The 27,114-nt window shown below is 43.9% G+C and overlaps 1 protein-coding gene across 12 annotated transcripts in view; it reads left to right on the top strand.

Annotated features, from left to right (window-relative positions):
• LOC119942833 (E1A-binding protein p400-like) overlaps nt 1-27,114 on the top strand; it is a 124,306-nt gene that overhangs the window by 21,962 nt on the left and 75,230 nt on the right. For 8 of the 12 annotated variants that reach the window (XM_038763829.1, XM_038763828.1, XM_038763822.1 and 5 more), the window contains 5 exons: nt 13,338-13,428; nt 13,654-13,761; nt 14,322-14,716; nt 22,205-22,504; nt 26,189-26,374. In XM_038763829.1, the coding sequence (XP_038619757.1) occupies nt 13,338-13,428; nt 13,654-13,761; nt 14,322-14,716; nt 22,205-22,504; nt 26,189-26,374 (1,080 nt within the window). The remainder of the gene's footprint in view (nt 1-13,337; nt 13,429-13,653; nt 13,762-14,321; nt 14,717-22,204; nt 22,505-26,188; nt 26,375-27,114) is intronic. The other 4 variants (XM_038763827.1, XM_038763823.1, XM_038763830.1 and 1 more) reach the window with 1 other exon arrangement.

Raw genomic sequence — 27,114 nt, 5'->3', positions numbered from 1 at the left:
ACTGTGTGAAGCTGTAAAGCTTCAGCTTTAAAAACCGAATACTACTTGTCCCCTATCTACCTCACAGGAGCAATTCGAAGGACTTTGGGATCCCCAGATGCACTTTGGAGCTAATGTATAATTCACCTCCTTTTTCCAGTATTACTTCTGAGCCACATCCCTGAAAGGTTCAGAAAATGCATTAGGAGGGACTATTATTCTAGAAATCGACTTCAGTCTGAATCCAGCTTGTTTCATTCATTCAGTTGTATTTATTGAGCGCTTACTGTGTGCAGAGTACTGTAGTAAGTGCTTGTTTGAAGAAGGGAATTTTCTGAGAAATTTAACTTGCTGGGCCTCTGAAGAGATATAATGCATTCTCCAGCTGCTGTTGTGCCATAGTTGGGTAGGGACCGTCTCTGTGTGTTGCCAACTTGCACTTCCCAAGCTCTTAGTACAGTGCTGCGCACACAGTAAGCGCTCAATAAATATGATTGAATGAGTAGAAGGGCAGAGCACTTTGCCCATTGCTTCCCAGACAAATTTAAATTTATAGTAATGTCTGTCTCCCTGTCTACACTGTAAACTCGTTGTGGGCAGGGAATGTGTCTACCAGCTCTGTTGTGATGTACTCTCCCAAGCTGCGTATAGTACAGTGGTCTATAAAGTGCTCAGTAAATATCATTGATGATGATGGTGATGAGAGAGAGAGAGAGGTTACTACGTGCTTTGATTTATTTATATCAATGTCTCCTCCTCGAGAACGTAAGCTCCGTTTGGGTAAGAAACTTGTCTACCAAATCCGATATATTGTCATCTCCCAAACGCTTAGTACAGTGCTCTGTACACAATAAACCCTCAATAAATACCTTTGAATGGTGAAATTCTTACCCCACTGACTTTAGCTGATACAGAGTTTGAATATCGCACTTAGTAGGGTTCAGAGAAAATGAATCTAATAGTCTGGTGGACACCCCATTTTGGAGCAACATTTTTCTAGTGGGGGGAAGTGAGTTTCAGGTCCAGCTTTACTTGAAGTGAAATCTGGAGGAAGAAAGATTCTTTTCTTACTGGTGAACAGACCTAGGGAGCGAAGGTGTATCTGGACAACCATTTTCTCGGTAACCCCAGGACCCCTCTAATGTTAAGTGATCAGAGTTCACCAGGCACTGAAAGAAGGGATTGGGTACCCGTCTCCATTTCAGTATATACGGGCAAATTATGTGGTTATGTCAGAATTTCCTGCAGCAATTCATGGGCATAAGGGGCAAGAGAGATTTTCCTAGGATTCTTGCCTAAAGTCCTGAAATTTGGTCCTGCAAACAGGTGCCGTCAGCCTCATCATTGTATTTATTGAGCCCCTTCTAAGTGTGAGCCTGTCGTTGGGTAGGGATTGTCTCCATCTCTAGCCGAATTGTACTTTCCAAGCGCTAAGTAAAGTGCTCTGCACACAGTACGAATGAATGAATGAATGAATGAAAGCGTGGGGAACTATACAACCAAAATTCCCTCATGGTCCCAATTCAGGGAGGTGGGGCCACCTCCAGACACCAGTTAAATTTTGATGATGCCTTATCTGTAGGTCTGTAGGATTGTGGTGCTGCTACAGAATATTTCGTCAGCTCCAGCCAGAGCTGACGGTGAGAAGAGTGAGAAACCCAGTAGCCTTTAATAATTTTTTTTTTGAGTCGTGCAACAGCATGCTTTTGACTTGGAATTCGTCCTTAGGTTTGCCCAGAGGGGTATGCAGTGGTCCTGCCACTGCCCATGCCATTCTTCTGGCCACCCCTCTAGACTGTAAGTTCCTTGTGGGCAGGGATCGTGTCTATTAACTCTGCTTGAATGTCCTCTCCCAAGCCTGGTGCCCTGTATGGAGTAAGTGCTCAATAATACTGTTATTGCTCCCGCTGTTCTTTTCCCTTCCTCCACATCCTCCCATGTTCCTCATTATTACTCCATTTATTTATTATTACTCTATTTATTTATTACTCATTTATTTTACGTGTACATATTTATTCTATTTATTTTGTTAATATGTTTTGTTCTCTGTCTCCCCCTTCTAGACTGTGAGCCCACTGTTGGGTAGGGACCGTCTCTATATGTTGCCAACTTGTACTCCCCAAGCGCTTAGTACAGTGCTCTGCACACAGTAAGCGCTCAATAAAAACGATTGATTGATTGATTGATGTTCCTCTTGATGCTGCAGCCATCTGAGCAGGTACACGATCGGTTAGGAAAAGACAGAATGGATTGGGGTAGGGACCCAGTAGCTGGAGGTATTAGTAGTTTCACGTGGATCCTTGGTGTCTCTAGGCGAGCAGCCATCTGTGGTATCTGTAGAAGAGGCTGAGTTCCTGGTCAAATAGAGCTTGTATTGCAATGAATATTTGCGGCCAGTTAAGATCGCTGAAAATTAATCAATTGTTGGTTTAACAGACGGATTTCCTTAACTTCTTTTTCCTCTCCTCCTCCCCATCCCCCCCCCGCCCCACCTCCTTCCCCTCCCCACAGCACCTGTTTATGTGTTTGTACGGATTTTTCACTCTATTTATTTTACTTGTACATATTTACTATACAATTTATTTTGTTAATGATGTGTATCTAGCTTCATTTTTATTTATTCTGGTGACTTGACACCTGTCCGCATGTTCTGTTTTGTTGTCTGTCTCCCCCTTCTAGACTGTGAGCCCGTTGTTGGGTCGGGACCGTCTCCATATGTTGCCAACTTGCACTTCCCAAACGCTTAGTCCAGTGCTCTGCACACAGTAAGCGCTCAATAAATGCAGTTGAATGAATGAGTGAATAAGAACGCACGCCATATTGAGTCAAACCAGTAGTTCCTTCTCGGTTATGATGATGCGCTTGGAGGAACAAGGTGATAGTTACGTTCTCCTCAACAGTCATTCTTCAGAATTATGGATGTACTATCTAATGCCATCTAACATTGCACATATCTTTAAATTATATATGATAAATTATTTATGTTAATGTCCATCTCCCCCTCCAGACTGTAAGCTCTTTGTGGGCAGGGAACATGTCTGCCAACTAGGTTGTATTGTACACTCTCAAGTGCTTAGCACAGTGCTCTGCATATAGTAAGCATTCAATCAGGAACATTGATGATGAGCTAACATTTATAACTTTTCTCTCTAACCTATTATGGTCCTGTCATCTATTGATTTAAATCCATGTTGGTCTTTGTAATATTCCTTACTAAAGTCTAGTAACCTATTGTGGGAGCAAATTAAAAGCGTGTGTGTGTGTGTGTGTGTGTGTGTGTGTGTGTGTGTGTGTTTTCCAGTTTTATTATGTTCTTTCCCAAAATTCAGTGACAAGAGTTCTTCTCCGTATTTGAGACGGCATATTGTGTCATGGTTTTTCATAAAACCAAAATTATGCTTTTGTTTCGCTTTCTATAATCTTCCTGGGTTGCCTAGAATTTTGATAGTATTTTCGGCTGTGACTGTCTTTTAGACCAGTTGATGTAAGGCAACAAAAATCAGTAGATTTAAAGGTCTCAGCTGGATTGGGATTGATTGCTCAGAGCTCATCATGCAGCAAAGGGCATCGTACATTTGTAGCCCTTTGAGTCTGGGGGAACAGTTTTGGAGATAAAGCCATAGTGTATTAGAAGTACTATTATAAAAGTCTTTATTGTTGGAAATCGATCTGAAGCAAACCTGTTTGTTCTTCCATTCTGATTTCCTTGTATGGTTTCAGCCAGTTCTTGTAATGCAGGAATTCCATTCTTGCAAAACATGGCCTTAAAGGAAAATTCACATTGTAGCATTCACTATGTTCAGCACGCTGCACTTCTGCACAAGCAGCTTCTTCCTGCACCACTGTGTGCAGTATCCAGACAAATCTTATGTTGTATGGACACAGTTTCCTATTGAACTGACACCTTTTTTTAAAACTAGTATATGTAGTGAAAACGTGAATTCATGCAGAACTTTTTAGTGTCTTAAATATGTAAATGCTAATCACTTTGCTGTTTCTTTAGCAAGTGTCATTTTTTGAATCCTGAACTCTTAAGACTGCTGGAAAGAATAATAATAATAATAATAATGATAATAATAATGGTACTTGTTAAGCTCTAAGTGCCAAGCATTGTTTTAAGCACAGGAGTAGATATAATTTAATCAGGTTGGACACAGTCCCTGTCCCTTATGGGACTCAGATTCTTAATTCCCATTTTACAGCCAAGGTAGCAGGCACAGAGAAGTTGTGATGTTGCCAACTTGTACTTCCCAAGCGCTTAGTACAGTGCTCTGCACACAGTAAGCGCTCAATAAATACGATTGATTGATTGATTTGTCCAAGGTCACACAGCAGGCATGTGGCAGAGCTGGAATTAGAACCCAGATCCGTCTGACTCCCAGCCCCTGCTCTGTCCACTAGATCACCCTGCTTCCGCATCCTATTTTAAAGATGTCAAGTCCCATCCTATTTTAAAGATGTCAAGTCCTTGTTTCATTAAGAGGTCCACTCATTCTCACAAAACTAACATGGGGATGAGAGTTTATAATCTAAAACCAGTGGTACGGTTAAAACATGCTTTTCTTGTTTCTCAGATATATTTGTAAATGCAAATACATATCTAGGAATTTGCATCTAAAATACACTCACATCATATGTAAAATAAGTTACTAGCTGGGCACTCAGTTCTGAAATTTGAAATTGAAATTTGAAATTTGTGGTGCTGCAGAATAGTCAGTCACTTTTGAGTGGTTAATTTGTGCAGAGAGCACTATAGTAAGGGCTTGGGAGAGTACAGTGCGACACGGTATACATGTTCCCTGCCCAAAACGAGTTTACAGTCTAGAGAAGGAGCTAGACATTAATATAAATAAATACATTACAAATATTTACATTAGTGCTGTGGGGTGAGTGAAGGATGCAAAACCAAGCTCAAGGGTGACACAGAAGAGGGAATGAGAAGGCCTCTTGGAGGAGATGTGCTTTTAAGGCTATATGTTTGTACATATTTATTACTCTATTTTACTTGTACATATTTATTCTATTAATTTTATTTTGTTAATATGTTTTGTTTTGTTGTCTGTCTCCCCCTTCTAGACAGTGATCCCGCTGTTGGGTAGGGACCGTCTCTATATGTTGCCGACTTGTACTTCCCAAGAGCTTAGTCCAGTGCTCTGCACACAGTAAGCGCTCAATAAATACGATTGAATGAATGAATGAATTTGAAGGTGGGGGGAGTGATCAGCAGATACTAAACGGGAGGGAGTTTCAGGCCAGAGGCAATATGTAGTTGAGGGTCGGGTGGTGAGATAGATAAGATCGAGGTACAGAGAGTAGGTTGGCTTTAGAGGAGAAAAGTGTTCGGGCTGGATTGTAGTAGGAAATCGGAGAGGTAATTTAGGAGGAGGCAAGGTGGTTGAGGATCATCATCATCAATCGTATTTATTGAGCGCTTACTATGTGCAGAGCACTGTACTAAGTGCTTGATCAGAGCTAATGGGAAGGAGTTTCTGTTTCATGCAGAGGTGGAAGGGCAACCACTGGAGATTCTTGAGAAGTGGGGAAGCGTGAACTGAACCTTTTTGTAGAAAAATGATCCGGGCAGCAGGGTGAAGTATGGACCCAAGTGGGGAGAGACAGGAGGCAGGGAGGTCAGCAAGGAGCCGGATGTGGTAATTAATAATAATAATGATGGCATTTATTAAGCGCTTACTATGTGCAAAGCACTGTTCTAAGCGCTTGGGGAGGTTACAAGGTGACCAGGTTGTCCCACTGGGGGCTCGCAGTCTTAATCCCCATTTTACAGATGAGGTAACTGAGGCACAGAGAAGTGAAGTGATTTGCCCAAAGTCACACAGCTGGCAATTGGTGGAGCCGGGATTTGAACCCATGACCTCTGACTCCAAAGCCCGGGCTCTTTCCACTGAGAGGAGACGTGCTTGGGTTAATGTGGAAGCAGTTTGGAGGAGAGCAAAGGGTGGATTTTAGCAATGTTGTAAAGATGTTGCCAACTTGTACTTCCCAAGCGCTTAGTACAATGCTCTGCACACAGTAAGCGCTCAATAAATACGATTGATTGATTGATTGAACCAACAGGATTTGGTGACAGATTAAATATGTGGGTTGAATGAGAGAGCTGAGTCGAGGAAAACGCCAAGATTATGGGTTTGTGAGACGGACCCATGGGGAAGTCACGGGGAGGATAGGGTTTGGGTGGGAACATGAAGATTTCTGTTTTGGGCATGTTTAGTTTGAGGTGTCGGGTGGGACATCATCATCATCATCATCATCATCAATCGTATTTATTGAGCACTTACTATGTGCAGAGCACTGTACTAAGCGCTTGGGAAGTACGAATTGGCAACATATAGAGACAGTCCCTACCCAACAGTGGGCTCACAGTCTAAAAGGGGGGAGACAGAGAACAAAACCAAACGTACTAACAAAATAAAATAAATATCAAAGTAGAGATGCCCTGGAGGCAGGAGGAAATATGAGACTACAGAGGAGAAAGATCAGGACTAGAGATGTTGATTTGGGAATTGTCTGTATAGGGATTGTAGTTGAAGTCAAGGAAGTGAATGCGTTCTGCAAGTGGTAATAATAATATTAATGTTGATATTTGTTAGGCGTTTACCATCATTATTATTATTATTGTTACTATGTGCCAAGCACTGTTCAGTGTCTAGAGGCACTCCCACAGTTAGAGGGTCAGAGTCAGAGGAGGAATATGTGAAAGAGTCTGAGAATGAGTGACCAGAGAGATACCAGGAGAGGACAGTGTCAGTGAAGCCGAGGTTAGATGATAATTCCAGGGGAAGGGGCTGTAGAAAGTGTTGAAGGCAGATGAGAAGTCAAGCATTAGGATGGAATAGAGGCCGTTGAAATTTGGCAAGAAAGAGATTATTGGTGACCTTTGAGAGAGCAGCTTTGGTGGAGTGAAGCGGGTGGAAGCCCGACTGTAGGGAGCCTAGGAGAGAATTGGGTGAGGAAGTGGAGGCAGTGGGGGTAGACAACTCGCTCAAGGAGTTCAGAGAGGAGTGGTAGAAGGGAGATGGGGTGATAACCGGAGGGAGTCATGGGGTCAAGGGAGGGTTTTTTGAGGATAGAGGATGCATAAGTATGTTTAAAGCAGTGGGGATGAAGCCAATGGAGAAGACTGGAACAGCTGAAGACTGCTGTCAGGAAGGAGTTGAGTATTTTGATAAGGCGTGAAGGGATGGGGTCGAGGTGCAGGCGAAGGGGGCGGAATCGAGAGGAGGAGGGAGATCTCTTGAAATACTGCTGGAAAAGTTGGGAGAGTTGAAGAAGGGGCGGGAGGAGAGAGGGACTGGAGAGGAGCAGGGGAGATTTTAGGGAAATTATGCCTGATGGTTTCAGTTTTCCCAATAAAGTATGTGACTGGGGAAAGAGATCCGGGGAAGGGTATGGGGAGACGGGGGTGTCGAGGAGGGAGTTAAATGTCTGAAACAACTGGCGAGGGCATGGGCATGGGAGTCAATAAAGAGGGGAAAATAATGTTGCTGGGGGGAGGAGAAGGCAGAGTTAAAGCAGACAGGGATTTGAGTCGGACAAAGTCGGCCTAATATCTGGATTTCCGCCAGCAGTGCTGTGCGGCTCGTGCAGCGGGGCGAAGGAAGCGAACTGTGGAGGGCTTTGGGTTAATGGGATGAGATTGGTGAAGGGAGAGCCGAGCGAGTTCAGAAGAGAGGATGATGTCGAGGCCGTCGGTTTGGTAATAGAGGGAAGGTGGTTTGGGTGTGGACCCTTATAAAAGAAAATTAGTATTGTGGTACTCACCCTTTGTCTTATACCACATGCTTGTGCATAACTGTTTCCTTTCACATCATTTCCTGCAGTATCTGAGTAATAATAATAATAATAATAATGATGGCATTTGGGATGATGGCTTACTATGTGCCAAGCACTGTTCTAAGCGCTGCGGGGGGAATACAAGGTCATCAGGTTCTCCCACATAGCGCTCACAGTCTTAATCCCCATTTTACAAATGAGGTCACTGAGGCCCAGTGAAGTGACTTGCCCAGAGTCACCCAGCTGACAAGTGGCGGAGTCGGGATTAGAACCCACGACCTCTGACTCCCAAGCCTGGGCTCTTCCCACTGAGCCACGCTGCTTCTCAGGACCAGAATGCAGAGTGAAAATGTTTGTTCTGAAGGAAACCAGAGGATATAAAAGCTCAGTTCTGGGTCCTCTTCTGTTCAGCAGCCACCCCCACTCCCTTTTCCATCACCTTTGCACTTAGATTTGCACCCTTTATTCACCCCGCCCTCAGCCCCTTAGCACTTATGTCCATATCCGTAATTTATTTATTTATATTAATGTCTGCCTTCTTGCTAGACTGTAAGCCCCTTGTGAGCTTAGTACACCTCTTTCTACACAATAAGCACTCAGTAAATACGACTGACTGAATGAATGAATGAAATGGGCAGGGTATGGCTTAGGGTGTGGGCCTACTGACTCTGTTATATTGTATTTTCCCAAGCACTTAGTACAGTGCTTTCCACACGGTAATGCTCAATAAATGCATTGTAAACATTTTATTGATGTTCAAGTTGGCACTTCACCTGAGTTCCTTCTGTTGTTTCATTTGATTATATTTCAGTATTCTTTTAATTATCTTTTTTGGCCAAACCCAGTACATAACCCTTTATTTTACCATCGTACACTCATTCTAAATAAATATTTCTTTCAGCGTAAATTCTGCTGTACGCTGAAAGTTTTGGCCAGAATCTTTTCTATACAGTCTATGGCGAGTGACTGCCCAGTAAGTGTATACGGTGCTGTTAATTAGCTCTGATGTTATTGAACTTACCAGGAATTGTTGCATTCATTTGTAATCAGTTTGCATTCAGTGGATGTTTGAATCAGCAATTCTCTCAGTTCCTCGATAATGTATGTTTTCAGTAAACATTTTGACAAAAAAGCTGAGATTGAGGGAATGTTCTTTCAACAGTATGAACATATTGGATTCAGCGTGATGCAAAATTGGAAGAAACAGTTTTGGTTTGTGTGTTACTGTGTGGTGGTGGACAGGGTAAGTGGTACAACTTGAGTTTTCTGAACGTGGGGCTTCGGAAGCTGCACAGTGCTAAGCGCTACCCTGTGCCATTCCGCTGTTTTATTCCACTCTTGTTTCAGACTCAGTTTCCTCATGGGTATCATCAGGATAGTAACAGCAGACATTACGTTAGCCTGCCTTAAATGTGCTAAGGAATAAGTCGACCAAGATTTGACAGTGCACCTATGAAGGTTGCGGCCTTGCAGAGCCCACGTCAGACGATCCAATCGATCAATTTTTTTTCAACCGGTTGTAGTTATTGAGTGCTTACTGTATGCAGAACACACAACTAAGAGCTTGGGAGAGTACAATATAGCAGAGTTGGTAGAAATGTCCCCTACCCACAATGCGCTTACAGTCTATTATGATCTATCATTATGATTTTTGATACTGGGCAGTCCCACGAAGCAGTCATATTTTAAACTACATTATGGCCTTATTTGTTCCTTGTGGGCTGTAGCTTTTGCCATAAGCAACGTGTAGTTGGCTTTTTCCTAAATCCCTTACGCTGTTATAAAATCTCTGGCAGAGCTAAGTGTGTAGGTTCAAGCATTTTAACCATATCCCATTTGCTTGCAGTTCCAAACACAATAGTAATAGTAAAAAGGGGGATGGACATAAATATAAATCAGTTACTGATATCTACACATTGTAGTACTCACCCGTGTATGTCACATGCCTTTTGACGTGTGCGGGTGTATACTGTTTCTTCTGACACCGTGATGTGTTGTATCTAGGAAGGTTTACCTTGTCAGAAGAGTGTTCTCAAATTCTACTCTCATGTTATAAACCAAACCCCAAGTGACAACGTGCGTTATGGTAGAGATGAGTGTTTTCTCAGCTGTTTTATAATAGATGCGGGTTACATTGTGATTTTTGATACTGGGCAGTCCCACGAAGCAGTCATATTTTAAACTACATTATGGCCTTATTTGTTCCTTGTAGGCTGTAGCTTTTGCCATAAGCAACGTGTAGTTGGCTTTTTCCTAAATCCCTTACGCTGTTGTAAAATCTCTGGCAGAATTAAGTGTGTAGGTTCAAGCATTTTAACCATATCCCATTTGCTTGCAGGTCCAAACACAATAGTAATTTAGGGTGTGCCAGTAATAAAGGATCTCTCAGAAAGAGAATTGAAATTTGAGAATTGAGCAGCACAGCAAGAATTAAATGTAATGTTTATTACATTTGGCCCATTCATTGTCGTATTTTTTGAGCACTTACTGTGTGCAGAGCTCTGTACTAAGCGTTTGGGACATCGTAACTTATTCATTCACTCAGTCGTATTTATTGAGCGCTTCTGTGTGCAGAGCACTGTATTAGTCGCTTGAAAAGTACAATTTGGCAACAGAAACAGTCCCTACCCAACAACGGGCTCACAGTCTAGAGTTACTTATTGTAAATCAAGTACTTTTGGAGGAGTATTAACTCTTTCAGAGTAAGGGAATTTTTAGTCCATTAATCATCTGAAAGTGTGCTAAATTCTCTACAAGGGAGTAACCTTGAACACTGGGTGAATTAAGGTAGTTGACGTTATGTGATTATATATGGAGTTTAGTACCTGGGGAAGCATGGAACTGGTCCAAAAATTCAAAAATGTGGGCTGTTAGGGATTTTTTTCATTTGCAAGATAGAATTTGAGTAAAAGCATCAGGACTTTTGCACTTCAAAGTTATTGTAGTGTATTTCATACTACATTATGTATACCTTCAGGAATTTGGCCTGGAGATTTGTTTTAAACAGTGCCTTCATTTTTCCTGTAAACGAATTATCGTAATAATGGCATTTGTTAAGCACTCACTGTGTGCGAACCACTGTTCTCAGCACTGGGAGGGGGATACAAGGTGAACAGGTTGTTCCACGTGGGGCTCACAGTCTTCATCCCCATTTTACAGGTGAGGGAACTGAGGCACAGAGAAATCAAGTGACTTGCCCAAAGTCACACATCTGACAAGTGGTGGAGCGGGATTAGAACCCATGACCTCTGACTCCCAAGCCCGCGCTCTTTCCACTGAGCCACGCTGCTTTTGGTTTTACACTTCTTTACATGCAAAGTTTTAAGGATTGTAGTAAAAGCCGAAAGCATTCAAAAAACATGATTTTTCAAAGGAAAGGAAATCTAATTTTGAGTTGATCCCCCCCAAATGAGCAGTAGAATTCCTGTGGCTACAAACGTTTGCAATAATCGGATTGGCCAAGGTGCAGATTGTAAAGACTGTGCAGTTGCTAATATGAACCTTCACTCAAGTGGATTGTAATTAAAGTCTTGTGTGCTTCCAATCCTATTTGTCTAGTTCTTTAGTTCACACTGGTACAATATTATATAAAGGGTTTAGGGCCATATGACTTCTTATTTGAAAATATTCAGCTTTTTGTATAAAGTATGCTAAGATGTCCTTGCTAGTTGAGGTTTGGTGCTTTCATCATCATCATCAATCGTATTTATTGAGCGCTTACTGTGTGCAGAGCACTGTACTAAGCGCTTGGGAAGTACAAGTTGGTAACATATAGAGACAGTCCCTACCCAGCAGTGGGCTCACAGTCTAAAAGGGGGATGGCTTTGGATGGCTGTTGTTAAATATGTCAAGGATTCAAGACGTATTCCTGAATTAATATTTTAGTTGCCATATTTTGTATCTAAAAAGTGTGGGAATTCACTTTGTGATATATACCAACTTGAAATTCCACTTTTAAAACAGAATTTATGAATAATCACAAAGCATTCATTTCCTAGTTTAGCTTTTCTTTTTGTTTTCTAATTGTCCACCCTTCAGTGCTTTGCACATAGTAAGCGCTTAATAAATGTCATTATATATATATATATATATTTTTTTTTGTCCCTTTTCCTTTCACTCAGTTTTGTTCTGCCTCTGTTAATCCCTCTCCTAGTCTTACAAAACTCCTCGTAATTTTTCCCAGATTCCTCATTCGATCCTTTGTCTTGGCTTCTCCCATGCTTCTTGTACTTTTTCTCCTCTGTCCTTTCCAACACCTTATCCCTACCCATGTTGTCTCTGGGCTCCTCTCTTGGATTTTCTTATAATAATAATAACAATAATGATACTGTGTGCCAGGCACTGTACTAAGCGCTGGGGTGGATACAAGCAAATTGGGTTGGCTACAGTCCCTGTCCCACATGGGGCTCCCAGTCTCAATCCTCATTTTACAGATGAAGTAACTGAGGCCCAGCGAAGTGGCTTGCCCAAGGTCACACAGGAGACAAGTGGCAGACCCGGGATTAGAACCCATGACCTTCCGACTCCCAGGCCCGTCCTCTGTCCATTACGTCCAACCTGATTAGCTTGTATCTACCCCGGCACTTAGAACAGTGCTCGACACATAGTAAGTGCTTAACAAATACCATCATTATTATTATTAGTAGTAATTATTAGTATTGGCCCCTTGGTGTAATGGTTAGCACCCTGGACTCTGAATCCACCGATCCGAGTTCAAATCTCGGCGGCACCTCAGTACCACTTTTCAGCGCTTAGAACAGTGCTTTGCACATAATAAGCACTTAATAAATGCCATTATTATTATTATTATTATGCCACACTGCTTTTCACAGAGCTCACAGTGTTGCAGTGCTCCTTCTATCACCATCTTTTGTCCATCTTGCCCACATCTGTCGTCTCTCATCTGTCTGTGTTTTCCCCATCTTATCCATCTCATTAATATCCCTTTCCTCCTTGACTTCTGTCTCCCAGATTCCACTTTTCCATATCCCTTTAATTCTTCCTCCCTGTCACTCACCTTCCTCCCCTTTTTTTTCTTGGCTTTGGGGCTCCCCCTGAGGACCCCCAAAGCCTCCGGGATCAGGTAGTTCTGGGCCTTGTTCCAGGTCTTGATAGCTCCAAGCAGGCCTGAATGATTCCAGTTGGCTAATCCAGGATCCTGTTAACCATCATTATTTGCGCTGAATTGGGTGTCGAAATGTTGAGCTGTTGTTTTGGGGTCATGGCAGGTACCTCCGGCACCTCCATCCCTGTCCACCCTCTTGGTTGGGGGTCTGTCGGAGAATGTGCATCTCTAAGCTGCGCTCACATTTTACCTATGGAATCTCCTAGGGTGGTATTACATATAGATCATTTATGCTTTTCAAATCGTGGCCTTTCTTCAGATATGAGAATTTTAGCAAATCCAGTTTTTTTTCCCCCTGAAGGTAGCCTTTTACCTCTCATTGCACATTATTTCATCCTTGTCAGCCAAAGTGGAAGAAGCTGGATATTTACTACTAAAAGTTACACTTAATTTACCAGAAGATGGACTAGAATTTTTCAAGTTTTGTTTTTCATTTTTTCAGCAGCAAACGCTCCCAGGGAATCTTATAGCAGGGGCTACCACTTCCTCGGAAAGCGAGCCAGTTAAACGACAGCAAGTATTAACTCCGGCAGGTACGTTGCCTTAGTACGGGCTTTGCTTTTCCCCAGGATTGATTTCATTGCTTAAGTTAAATCCTTCTAGACTGTAAGCTTGTGACGGGCAGGGATGGTGTGCCCTGATTCTGTTGTATTGTACTCTCCCAAGCACTTAGTACAGTGCTCCGCACCATAGTAAGTGTTCAATAAATACCGTCGATGGAGTAGATGCAAGTTTTCCAAAATGTATTATCATTACAGAACAGTCAAAGAGGCCACGACTTGAGGTGGGGCATCATGGGGCAGTGTTCCAACATCCCGCGGTGGCTACAGTAGTTCCGCTTCAGCAGTTAATGCCAACAGCACAAGGTAAAACCCCATTACTAGGAAGATCGACCTATCTAGTAGGCAGCTCAAATCTAAGGGGAGAAAAGGCCCCATGAGGGTTATTTTGCTTTTGATGAAGAATAAAATATTTAAAATTTCAGTTTCTCTAATTGAAACATTGGCCCTCACCCCAGTAAGTCTAATAAGAGGAACCCGGGAGGAAGAATTCTGGTTAACCTAACTGGGGGACCACGCACCCCACTTTCAGGGCTCCTTGTGTCTAATTTGCCGTCATTTTAAAATGGATGTTATTGCAAGGATGTTCCTTTTGTTCACTTGATATGTGTATTTTACTTGATGCTAGCTGCAACGTTTTAAACCCCCCCCCCCCGCCCCGCAGTACATTTCCACGAGCACTGATTTTGAAGATTTGCTAGTGAGGAAGTGTCTCTCCTCCCAAATTAATATCTGCCGTTTGGGTTCATGAATTGGTCTTAAAGGGATGGCGGTGCCAGGTATCTGAAGCAGCTTCTCTGTCGTTAAATTGGCGTAATGCTGCCGAACTCTGAAATCCCGGGTGTTTGGTTTCCTCTGTTTCTCAGGTGGAATGCCTCCCACTCCTCAAGCCGGACAGCTGACTGGACAGAAACAAAGCCAGCAGCAATATGACCCTTGTAAAGGTCCTCCTGTGCAGAACGCTGCGAGCTTACACACTCCCCCGCCTCAGCTCCCAGGGAGGCTGCAACCTGCCAACGTCCCGGTAACGTCTGTCCCGGCCGGCCTGCAGCCTCCGCAGCAGCAGCTGCCGGCAGTCGAGTCTCAGGCACCGCCCCAGGTTCAGGCGAAGGCCCAGCAGCCGACCGTCCCCGTTCCTGCCGCTCCCCCAAATCAGCCCTCTGCTCCGCTTCAGCAGCCTGCCCAGCCAGCACTCCATGCCCAGATGCAAGCAAAATCCCAAATGCAGGTGGCCCCGCATCAAACGCCGCCCCAGCTTCAGGTAATCAATCCGGGCCTACCATTCTCTTTGACACCTTGAAAGTTGACGATTTCAAGAGGTCGCGAGGAGGCGTGTAGAACTATGATGTTTCGCTTTCCACGTGCTGCACATCAGCGTGGCTCAGTGGAAAGAGCCCGCGCTTGCAAGACAAAGGTTGTGGGTTCTAAACCGGCTCCGCCACAGGTCTGCTGTGTGACCTTGGGCAAGTCATTTAGCCTCTCTGAGCCTCAGTGAATATAAAACGGGGATTAAGACTGTGAACCCCACGTGGGACGACCTGATCACCTTCTATCCCCCCCAGCGCTGAGAATGGTGCTTCACACGTAGTAAGCACTTAATAAATGTCATTATTATTATTATTACGTCGTATGGTACTCTTCTCAAGCGCTTAGTAAAGTGCCCAGCATACAGTAAGTGCTCAGTAAATACGAATGAATGGATATGGAGATGTGGTTGGGTTTTAAGTTGCGCCTCTATGTTGGTGGCAATATTTTGATGATAGGATTTATAGAGTACTTGCTATGAGCTGAGCACTGGGTAGATAGAAGATCAAGAGATGGGGCACGGTCGTTATACCACGTGGGGCTCACAGTCCAGAGGGAGGGAGAACAGAGTTTTGAGCCCTTGGCGGGCAGGGAGCGTACTGTATTGTGCTCTCTCAAACCCCGAGTCTAGTGCTCTGCACGCAGTAAGTGCTCCAAAAATATCACTGACTGATTATTACCATTTTACAAAAGAAGAAACTGAGGCACAGAGAAGTTAAGGAAATTGCCAGAAGTCACACAACAGGCAAGTGGCAGAGTCAGGACTTGAGCCCGGGTCTTCTGATTGTGTCCCACGCTTTTTCCATTAAACCACACTGCCACCTGCCATGAATCGTCCTCTGAAAGTTTGGATAAGACGTGTGGAGATCTGAAGGACTGAATTGATTTTTGGAGCATGCCTTATTTTCAGGGATTGTACTGTTAATTTCCAGCTCCCTTCCACTTTTTCAGAATGATTTAATTCTCAAGTGGAGTTCATGATCAACAGCTCCTGAGGCAGTGACTTTTCACAGAATGTATTTAACACAGAAAACTTCCCTGCCCTCTTCACCGATCCTCTAAGTGTTTTCAGGGCATACCTGAAAGGAAAGGAAACCAACCACTGTTCCACAGGAAGATGGTTTTTGGCTTTCAGATTTTATTTTTTGTAGCTTTTGTTTCCTTTTTAGGTCAAGAGAGTAATTAATTTCAGTGTTTCAGGACATTTAGCCCTGGGATAATTAAACATTTATCGATCCATTTAGTTTCAGAGAGCACTTGTCTTTGCTGAGTTTTTGTGTTTATTACTTGTTAGAGTAAACCACTGAAGATAGTTTGAAGGAACAAATTTTCTTTAAAGCGCAGGACTTCCATTTTAGCCGGTAGAGGAAAATCTGTCTAGATCAGATGTCGCTTACCTCAATCAGGGACCTGCGGCATTGAGCCCCGAGGTTCCCTCCCTGTTGCTTGCCCGCTCATGGTGATTTAATGATAGCATTTATTAAGCGCTATATGCAAAGCACTGTTCTAAGGGCTGGGGAGGTTACAGGGTGATCAGTTGGTCCCACGGGGGGCTCACAGTCTTAATCCCCATTTTAAAGATGAGGTAACTGAGGCGCAGAGAAGTTAAGTGATTTGCCCAAAGTCACACAGCTGACAAGTGGCGGAACTGGGATTTGAACCCATGACCTCTGACTCCCAAGCCAGCACTCTTTCCGATTTAGCTTTTATTCCCGAGCCCTCAGGCAGGAGCAGTTATGGTAGCTTGGCATTATCCTTGACTTGTCTCTCTCATTCAGCCTACACATTGTCTGTCATGAATTCCTGTCGTCTGTACCTTTGCGACCTCTCTAAAATCCACCGTTTCCTCTCCATCCAAACTGTGACGGTGCTGAGCCATTTCCTGCCTTGACTACTGCCATTAGCCCTCTGCATCCCGTTTCTCCTCCCTCCTGTCTGTGCCTTACCATAGGCTTTAAAGCACTCATTCCCCTTGACTCTTCCTTACCTCCCTGATTTCCTACTACATCCCAGCCCTCACACTTCGCTCTTCTAACGGCAACCTACTCACTGTCCCTCGATCTCGTCCATCTCGCCGCCGACCCCTCGCTCACATCCCACCTTTGGCCCGGAGCTCCCCATTTATATCCGGCACACGATCACACTCCCGTCCTTCAAAGCCATATGAAAAGCACATCTCCTCCAAAGAGGCCTTCCTCGAATAAACCCTCATTTCCTCTTCTCCCCACTCCCTTCTTTGTTGCCCTTGCACTTAGATTTGCACCCTCCCCTCAGCCCGATAACACTTCTGTCCATATCTATAGTATATTTATTTCTGTTAATGTCTGTGCCCTCCTCTAGACTGTAAGCTTGTTGTGGCTAGGGAACGTGTCTACCAGCTCTGTTGTAATAATAATAATAATAATAATGATGGCATTTGTTAAGCGCTTACTGTGTGCAAAGCACTGTTCTAAGCACTGAGGAGGCGACAAGGTGATCAGGTTGTCCCATGGGGGGCTCACAGTCAATCCCCATTTTACAGAGGAGGTAACTGAGGCACAGAGAAGTGAACTGACTTGCCCAAAGTCACACAGCCGACAGTTGGCGGAGCTGGGATTTGAACCCATGACCACTGACTCCAAAGCCCGGGCTCTTTCCACTGAGCCATGCTGCTTCTCTACTTTCCCAAGCACTTAGCACAGCGCTCTGTATGCAGTAAGCGTTCAATAAATATGATTGATTGATTCATTGACTGATACCTCACTCTGCTGCCCACATAATCTTTCAGAGAAAACCATTCAAGTCCATAGCTTCCCCACTTCCTGATAACTCCCAATAGTTGCCCATCCACTTCCATATCAAACAGAAACTCCATACCATTGCCTCTAAGACACTCAGTCAGCTTGCTCCTCCCTTACCTTGCTGATTTTTCTATTACAACCCAATCCTCCATTCCGCTCCTACTCCCAACCTACTCTCTATGCCTCCATCTCACCCCTTGCCCAAGTCCTTCCTCAGGCCTGGAATTCCCACCCTTTTCATGTCTAACAGTCCACCACTTCTCCCCACCTTCAAACCCTCCTAAAATCACATCTTCTACACAAAAGACCTTCCTTGACTAAGCCCTCACTTCCCCGCCCTCACTGTCAAATAAGCATTTGTATCCCTTAAATACTTTGATGCTCACCCCAGCCCCACAGCACTTACGTTATTATCCCAACACTCTCCTCTTTCCCCAATGGGTAATTTACTATAATGTCTGTCTCCCCCTGTAGAGTGTAAGATCTCTGTGGGCAGGGATTGCATCTATCAACTCTATTATACTGTCCTTTCCCTAGCGCTTAGTTTGGTGCTCGGCATCCAGTAAGCGCTCAAATGACTGATTGTGGTAGCCATAATTTTAAAGTCCTGCCACTCTTAGCTCCAACTGCCCCCCTGGACTTTAAAGGGACTTCCACCTTGGAGTAGCTGAGCCCTGACTCACTCTTGACTCACTCCTGGTTGTCTTATCCGTTCCCGGAGACTCAGGTGAGTGAAAGGAGCAGGATTTTCCCTATGTCCTGCCCTCCTTTTCCTTTTTCCCCAACAGCTAGCGGGAAGAGTACCGTGTTGCCAAAAGGTTGTAAGAAGCAGCATGGCATAATGAATAGAGCATCGGCTTGGGAGTCAGAAGGTCATGGGTTCTAATTCTGACTCCACTGCACGCCTGCTGTTTAACCTTGGGCAAGGCACTTAACTTTTCTGGGCCTCAGTTACCTCATCTGTAAAATGGGGATTAGGAGTGAGAGCCCCATGTGGGACAGGGTCTGTGTCCAACCTGCTTACCTTGTATCTACCCCAGCGCTTAGAACAGTGCTTGTCACATTGTAAGCACTTAATAAGTACCAGATTTATTTTTTTTTTGGTAAAGCTTGTCAGTAGTTTCCAACAGGTATGCCCTGATAATTTCTGGTGAGTTACCAGTTTTTTTTTATATCATCAGGCATGCACTGGTGAGTTTCCATATGCAGGAGTGTCCCCACATGTGTGAAGTCAAATTCATTCCTTCAGTCGTATTTATTGAGCGCTTACTGAGTCATCAGCTTGGGAGTCAGAAGGTCATGGGTTCTAATTCTGACTCCACTGCACGTCTGCTGTTTAACCTTGGGCAAGTCACTTAACTTTTCTGGGCCTCAGTTACCTCATCTGTAAAATGGGGATTAGGAGTGAGAGCCCCATGTGGGACAGGGTCTGTGTCCAACCTGCTTACCTTGTATCTACCCCAGCGCTTAGAACAGTGCTTGTCACATTGTAAGCACTTAATAAGTACCAGATTTATTTTTTTTTTTGTAAAGCTTGTCAGTAGTTTCCAACAGGTATGCCCTGATAATTTCTGGTGAGTTACCAGTTTTTTTTTATATCATCAGGCATGCACTGGTGCGTTTCCATTTGCAGGAGTGTCCCCACATGTGTGAAGTCAAATTCATTCCTTCAGTCGTATTTATTGAGCGCTTACTGAGTGCTGAGCAAAATCAAACGTAACAAGGCCCCTGAAACATAGTATTTGGTGCACATTAGGAGCAGTCTGTGAACATATCTCCCCCCTCACTAGTAACAAAAATAATGACATTTATTAAGGCCGTTTACTGAAGCACTGTGCAACATAATCAGATTGGACAACGGTCCCCGTTCCACATAGGGCTCAATCACTGAATGGTATTTGAGTACTTACGCAGCGCAGAGCACTCTACTAAGGGTTTGGGAGAGGGCAGTAGAACAAGTAGACAGGATCCATGCCCTCAAGGAGGTTTTAGTCTAGCAGAGACACACGTAAAACTAATTCCAGTTAGGGGCAGCGATCGAGTGTGAGACTGTGTACAGCCTGTTGTTGGGTAAGGACCGTCTCTATATGTTGCCAACTTGTACTTCCCAAGTGCTCTGCACACAGTAAGCGCTGAATAAATATGATTAAGTGAATAGGTGCTATGGGGGTGGGTGAGTCCTTATATAGTCCTTTTATAGGAAGTATAAATTCAAGTGCATAGGTGATGCATTATGGAGGGAAAACAGGATAGGAACATGACAGAGGGCCAGGAAAGTTGTCTTGGAATAGATGTGATATTTAGTAGGGCTTTGGAGATGGGAAGAGTGGTAGTCTCTAATAAATATCATTAATTGATCATGAAGGGGAATAGGGTTCCAGGTAGGAGGGAAAACGGGAGAGCAAGGCAAGGCAAGAGTGGGGCACAGTGAATAGGTTGGATTTAGAGGAGCAAAGTCTGTGGGCTGGTTGTAGCGGGAAAGGCTAGGTAATCGGGAGAGAGCTGATTGAGTTTCTGCTTGATGAGGTGGGATGACAGTGTTTTATTGGGCGGGGAGAACAGATATCTGAACGCTGTTTTAGAGATGAAGAAAGTGAGATCTAGAAAGGCTAAGTGACTTACCCAAGGTCTCACAGCAGGGCAGTGGCAGAGGTAGGATTGGAACGTGGCTCTCCTGATGCCCAGCCCCGTACTTCCTAAGTGGGCGAAAATTCTCTGGAATGAATTCTTACGGCATGAATTTACTAACGTTTTAGTTGCGGCAGACTTCCATTAGATAATAACTAGCGGGTATGAAATGCTTTAGCCTCAGAGGTGCTGTAAGTGCCCTCCTTTATTTTACCATCTCTCCTTCAAGGTCACATCCACAGTCTGATAGAAAGATGCTTAATTCTCTAGCAAGGATAGAGAGACTAGTTTTTAAAATACTCAGCATCCCTACCATAAGGAAGCAGGTGAAGCCTTTCAGAAAGGAATAAGAAGAAAAAAACTTTGTTTTTTCCTACGAGAAAAGAACATCTAGTAGAAATAAGCTATAAGATAGTAATTAGGTGGTAGAGTATGAGCAGTTTGTTTTAAAAATGGTAGTTCTTTGTAATGGTATGAGAGGATAATTGTTTTGCCTGTGCTGAGTTAATGTGAATCCATACTGTGGTTTAAGAGGAAATTTCTATCCGTGTGTATCTTTACTGGTAGCGGGTTAAGTGGGAGGCTTTTTTGGATTACCGATTTCTGCTTCTGCTGCAAATATCTCTAAACTTCTGAAGCTTGTAGTGATCGACACTCACTTTGAGAGATTAAAAGTACTTCAGCTCATCGACCATTTGAATGATTTTTTTGGGCTGAATCAGGTAGCTGCAGAGTCAAGTTTGTGCCTGGGCAGACTTCGTGAAAATGCAGATTGAATTAAACATCATGTTTATGTGCATATTCTAGTCATAGGAAGGAAACACTAAGGTACTGGTTAAATGTCAAATGTACCTGAGTTATTAGAACTCTTGATGCTACGGAGATATTGTTAATGATGAAATTTGCACATACATGTTCTTTACTAGTGTATTCTGAGCTTGATGGTTAGAAAATATAATAATAATAATAATAATGATAGCATTTATTAAGCGCTTACTATGTGCAAAGCACTGTTCTAAGCGCTGGGGAGGTTACAAGGTGATCAGGTGGTCCCAAGGTGGGCTCACAGTCTTAGTCCCCATTTTACAGATGAGGGAACTGAGGCCCAGAGAAATGAAGTGACTTGCCCAAAGTCACACAGCTGACAATTGGAAGAGCCGGGATTTACTTTGACTTCAAAGCCCGGGCTCTTTCCGCTGAGCCACGCTGCTTCTCGAAAATGCTAGTATTTGCTAGAAAATGCTAGAAAATGCTAGTATTTGCAGCCTAATTTGCAGAAATGACCTTTTCCTTTTATAAATAGGAACCTTAGTTATTCCAGCATCACATAAAATCTAATCTTAGATACGAGTTCAGCATTCATTCATTCATTCAATCGTATCGAGCGCTTACTGTGCGCAGAGCACTGTACTAAGCGCTTGGGAAGTACAAATCGGCAACATATAGAGATGGTCCCTACCCAACAGCGGGCTCACAGCCTAGAAGTGGGGAGACAGACAAAACAGAGCAATCAGTAATCAGGAACTGAGCATTAATCAATCAATCAATCAATCAATCGTATTTATTGAGCGCTTACTATGTGCAGAGCACTGTACTAAGCGCTTGGGTAGTACAAATTGGCAACACATAGAGACAGTCCCTACCCAACAGTGGGCTCACAGTCTAAAAGGGGGAGACTAAATTAGATATATTCAGTTTTTTGATAGTGAGAAATTTTGATTTTACTCCTTTGGGGCCATTGTATCCCAGTATGTGCCTAGTGATGCCACTGGCTATCGGGGGAAGCACTCCAGGCCCTTACCGTTGTGTACCCGTAACAACTGGTAGAGGAAAGTGTCTTGAGAAACGAATCTGTTCATACTGCTCTTACAACTCTAATGATCAAATTAGCGGTGCGTAGTTAAGAAGAACCTGAGACGCAGGAAACGGTTCCTCTCAATCGAGGAGGTGTTCGAACGCGGAAGCAGTTGCGGAGTTTGCCTTTCGCGTTCGACAGCGATGTTTTCTTTCCACTGAATAACCCGTTTCCCCGCTAGACTGTGGCGTTAACGAGATCGCCCGCGGATACCGTCCAGCCCTGCCAGCGTTCTGCTTCCAGTTCTCTGTCTACCTCATCCTCCACACCAGCAAGCCTGTCGGGCCCGGCCCCTCCGCCCGCACGCTCGTCTCCGGTTAACAAGCCCTCCCCGACAACCAACAAGTCGGCGTCTCCGGTCGCGTCCCGGTCGCCTGGAGCGACCGGGGCCACCAACCCCAAGCCGCAGAGCCCCGCACACAATGCAGCAGCTCAGCTCCAGGACAGTTCTCCAGATAAGCTGGCTGAACAAGTTACATTGGTAAGATTTCTTTGTCTCCAAGTATGATTGACGACGATGATGGCGGCATCTGTTCAGTGCTTACTGAACAAATGGGAAGCAGCGGGGCTCAGCGGAAAGAGCCCGGGCTTTGGAGTCAGAGGTCATGGGTTCAAATCCCTGCTCTGCCACTTGTCAGCTGTGTGACTTTGGGCAAGTCACTTAGCTTCTCTGGGCCTCAGTTCCCTCATCTGTAAAATGGGGATGAAGACTGTGAGCCCCACGTGGGACAACCGGATTACCTTGTATCTACCGCAGCGCTTAGAACAGTGCTTTGCACATAGTAAGCGCTTAACAAATACCAACATTATTATTATTATTATTATCACTGTGGGTCATCATCATCATCATTATCAATCGTATTTATTGAGCGCTTACTATGTGCAGAGCACTGTACTAAGCGCTTGGGAAGTACAAATTGGCAACAAATAGAGACAGTCCCTACCCAGCAGTGGGCTCACAGTCAGGCACTGTTCTAAGCGCTGGACTAGATCAATCATCAATCAGTCGTATTTATTGAGCGCTTACTGTGTGCAGAGAACTGTACTAAGCGCTTGGGAAGTACAAGTTGGCAACATATAGAGACAGTCCCTACCCAACAGTGGGCTCACAGTCTAGAAGAAAGAAAGGAAGGGCTTACTCAGGAAAGGCCTCTATAATAAGAATAGCGATGATGGCATAGACGCAAGGTAATCAGGTTGGACACAGTCCCTGTCCCACATGGGGCTCACAGTCTTCATCCTCATTTTGTGGACAAGGAAACTAAGGCACAGAGAAGTTAAGCGACTTGCCCGAAGTCGCTCAGCAGATGTCGCGGAGCCGGGACGAGAACCCAGGTCCTTCTGGCCCAAGGGCCCACGCTCTCTATCCACTAGGCCACACTGCTTTTCACCATCTGATGTGTGCGCAGGAATTCTTAGTTTTAAAACACAACTACATCCATCGCTGCTTCAGGACTCATTGAACATTGGGGTCCTTATCTGGCAGTGAAAATGGAGAGACTTTTCTTTAAAAAAAACCCCACAAACCATCATTCCTTAATAATTAAGTTGGAGAGAAGCAGTGTGGCTTGGCAGAAAGGGCATTGGCCAGAGAGTCATTAGAGGACCTGGGTTCTAATACTGGCTCTGCCACTTAGCCTGCTGCGTTACCTTGGGCAAGTCATTTTTTTATAATGGTATTTAATTGCTTGCTATGTGCCAGGCACTGTCATAATAATAATAATTATTACATTATTTATTAAGCACGTACAATTTGCCAGGCACTGTTCTAAGCGCTAGGATGGATACGAGCAGCATGGCCCAGTGGCAAGAACACAGGCTTGGCAATCAAGAGGTTGTGGGTTCTAATCCCGGCTCCACCACTTATCTGCTGTGTGACCTTCGGCAAGTCACTTGACTTCTCTGGGCCTCAGTTACCTCATCTGTAAAATGGGGATTAAGACTGTGAGCCCCATGTGGGACAGGGACTGTGTCCAATCCTAATTACCTTATATCTACCCTAGTGCTTTGAACAGTGCTTGGCACATAGTAAGCGCTTAACAAATACCATCCCATAGCACTTATGTCTATATCTATAATTCTGTTGTTTTATATTGACATAGTAAGCGCTTAACAAGTACCATCCCGTAGCACTTATGTATATATCTCTAATTCTGTTGATTTATATTGATGCCTGTATACTCATTTTATATATATATACATGCCATCCCATAGCACTTTTGTATATATCTATAATTCTATTGATTTATATTGATGCCTGTATACTCGTTTCATATATATATCTTACATATGAGTTCAGCATTCATTCATTCATTCAATCGTATTGAGTGCCACTGAAATATAAATAATTCTATTTATATTGGTGCTTGTTAACTTGTTTTAATGTCTGTCTTCCCCCCTTTGTAAGCCCAGTGTGGGCGGGGATTGTCTCTACTGCTGAATTTTATTTTCCAAGTGCTTAGTACAGTGCTCTGCACACAGTAAGCGCTCAGTAAGTATGAATGAATGAATGAATACAGGCAAAATAGTTGGAATCAAACCCTGTCCCGCGTGCTGCTTCCACTGTACTGAGCGCTGGGGTAGATACAAACTAATAATGTTGGACACAGTCCCTGCCCCACGTGGGGCTCACAGTCCTAATCCCCGTTTTACAGGTGCAGTAACTGAGGCACAGAGGAGGGACGTGGCTTTCCCTAAGTCACACAGCAGACAAGTGGTGGAGCGGGATTAGAACCCACATCCACCCCACTGGACCAAAGCTCTTTCTCATTTGATGTCTATGTCCCTCAGTTTTCTCATCTGTAAAATGAAGATTCAGTACCTGCCCCATCTCCCCTTTTAGACTGGGAGCCCCACGTAGGACACGGACTGTGTCTGATCCGATTACCTCGTATCAATCCCAGTGCTTAGCACATTCATTTATTCGTTCATTCAGTCGTATTTATTGAGCGCTTACTGGGTGCAAGAGCACACTGCTTGACACCTGCTTAACAAATACTACAGGTGCATTTACTCTTGGTAAAGTTGCTGGTTGGCCATGTGAAAGGATCGCACGTGCCTTAGGCTTTCTAGCCAGTCATCGTCCCGTGAATCAGTCAATCAATCAATCGTATTTATTGAGGGCTTACTGCGTGCAGAGCACTGTACTAAGCGCTTGGGAAGTACAAGTCGGCAACACATAGAGACGGTCCCTACCCAACAGCGGGCTCAGTGAAGAGTCGCTGGTAGAGCCAGGCAGCCGGAGAAAGCTCAGTGGCGTGCTGGGAGAGGCTGCCAGGGTTATCACCGGTCCTCTTGTTCTCATCATCATCATCAATCGTATTTATTGAGCGCTTACTGTGTGCAGAGCACTGTGCTCCTCACCACAACTTTCCTGGGCTGGCTACCACCATAGATGTTGTCACTTAGTAGTTCCCTTCATCCTCTTTCTCTTCTCTCTCCCCCCGACCCCCTTCCCCACCCGCCAGCCAGTACTGCTTTGGACAAGACCCTTTGGCTCCTGAAAAATCGGAAATCTATTATTTTTTCCTCCGGAGAAGCTCTTTATATTGAAGTCATCTATGTTTTTTTTTTAGGACCTGGATAAGATAATATTACACTTGAGTCCCTTTCCACCCGGAAACCATATATATAACATTTTAAAATAATAATAATAATAATAATGGCATTTATTAAGCGCTTACTAAGTGCAAAGCACTGTTCTAAGCGCTGCGGAGGTTACAAGGTGATCAGGTTGTCCCACAGGGGGCTCGCAGTCTTAATCCCCATTTTACAGATGAGGTAACTGAGGCCCAGAGAAGTGAAGTGACTTGCCCAAAGTCACACAGCTGACAACTGGCAGAGCCGGGATTTGAACCCATGACCTCTGACTCAATCAATCAATCGTATTTATTGAGCACTTACTATGTGCAGAGTACTGTACTAAGTGCTTGGGAAGTACAAATTGGCAACACATAGAGACAGTCCCTACCCAAGGGACTCCAAAGCCCGTGCTCTTTCCCCTGAAAGAGCTAAAAGGCAGCGATCATTTCATATTTTTGTTAGTACAGATGTGAAAAACTGTTGTTTTGCTCCTCTCATTTGTGACGGCACTTACAGTGTACCAAGAAATATTATTTATATAACGAAAAATGCACGTGTGTGACAAGGGAACTGCTATTTACAGGAAAATCAAATCCATCAACGAATAGCAGAACTGAGGAAGGAAGGTTTGTGGTCTCTGAAGCGACTGCCAAAACTTCAGGAGGCTCCAAGACCCAAATCTCACTGGGATTATCTTTTGGAGGAAATGCAGTGGATGGCGACTGATTTTGCTCAAGAGAGAAGGTGGAAAATGGCAGCAGCCAAGAAGGTATTTTTGAATTGGATCATTTAAAATGGGAATGGTCGGTAGACATTAGCAATGGGAAATCTGTCCGTACGGGTAATTTTTTTTTCTTTAATTAGGAGATGAGAATTCCCAAATTGTCACTTTGCTTTGGACACTCTCCTGTGTACCTTAATGTATCATCCACTTTTTTAAAATAGGAAATTGAGGACAATTGTGGGTATCATGAATTGATTTCATGAATTCATTCGGTAGTATTTACTGAACATTTTTAGAGCACATAAGTGTTTGGGAGAGTACAGTAGAGTTTGTAGGCATTTCTGCCCTTAAGGAGTTTATCATTTGTTGGAGGAGAGAGACAGTAAATTTTACAGGTAAGGGGAGCAATGAAGGATAAAGGTACCTAAGTGTAATGTAGGGGTCAGTTAATCGTATTTATTGAGTGCTTACTGTGTGTAGAACACTGTACTGAGCGCTTGGGAGAGGACAATACAACAACGTAACAGACATATTCCCTGCGCACAATGAGCTTACAGTCTAGAGGGTTCCTTATCCTGAACATTTTAGTTTGTTTAGTTAGTTTTTAAAAAGGCTGGAATAATAATAATATTGGAATTTGTTAAACACAGTGTGCCAGGCACTGTACTAAGCGCTGGGGTGGATACAATTAAATCGGGTTGGACACAGTCCCTGTCCCGCACAGGGCTCACAGTCTTCATCCCCATTTTACAGATGAGGTAACTGAGGCACAGAGAAGTGAAGCA

The sequence above is a fragment of the Tachyglossus aculeatus genome, chromosome 21 (genome assembly GCF_015852505.1).
Source record: "Tachyglossus aculeatus isolate mTacAcu1 chromosome 21, mTacAcu1.pri, whole genome shotgun sequence".
In the NCBI taxonomy this organism is placed as follows: Eukaryota; Metazoa; Chordata; class Mammalia; order Monotremata; family Tachyglossidae; genus Tachyglossus; species Tachyglossus aculeatus.
Note: the sequence above shows the minus strand (reverse complement) of the source record. Positions and strands in the feature narration are given on the sequence as shown.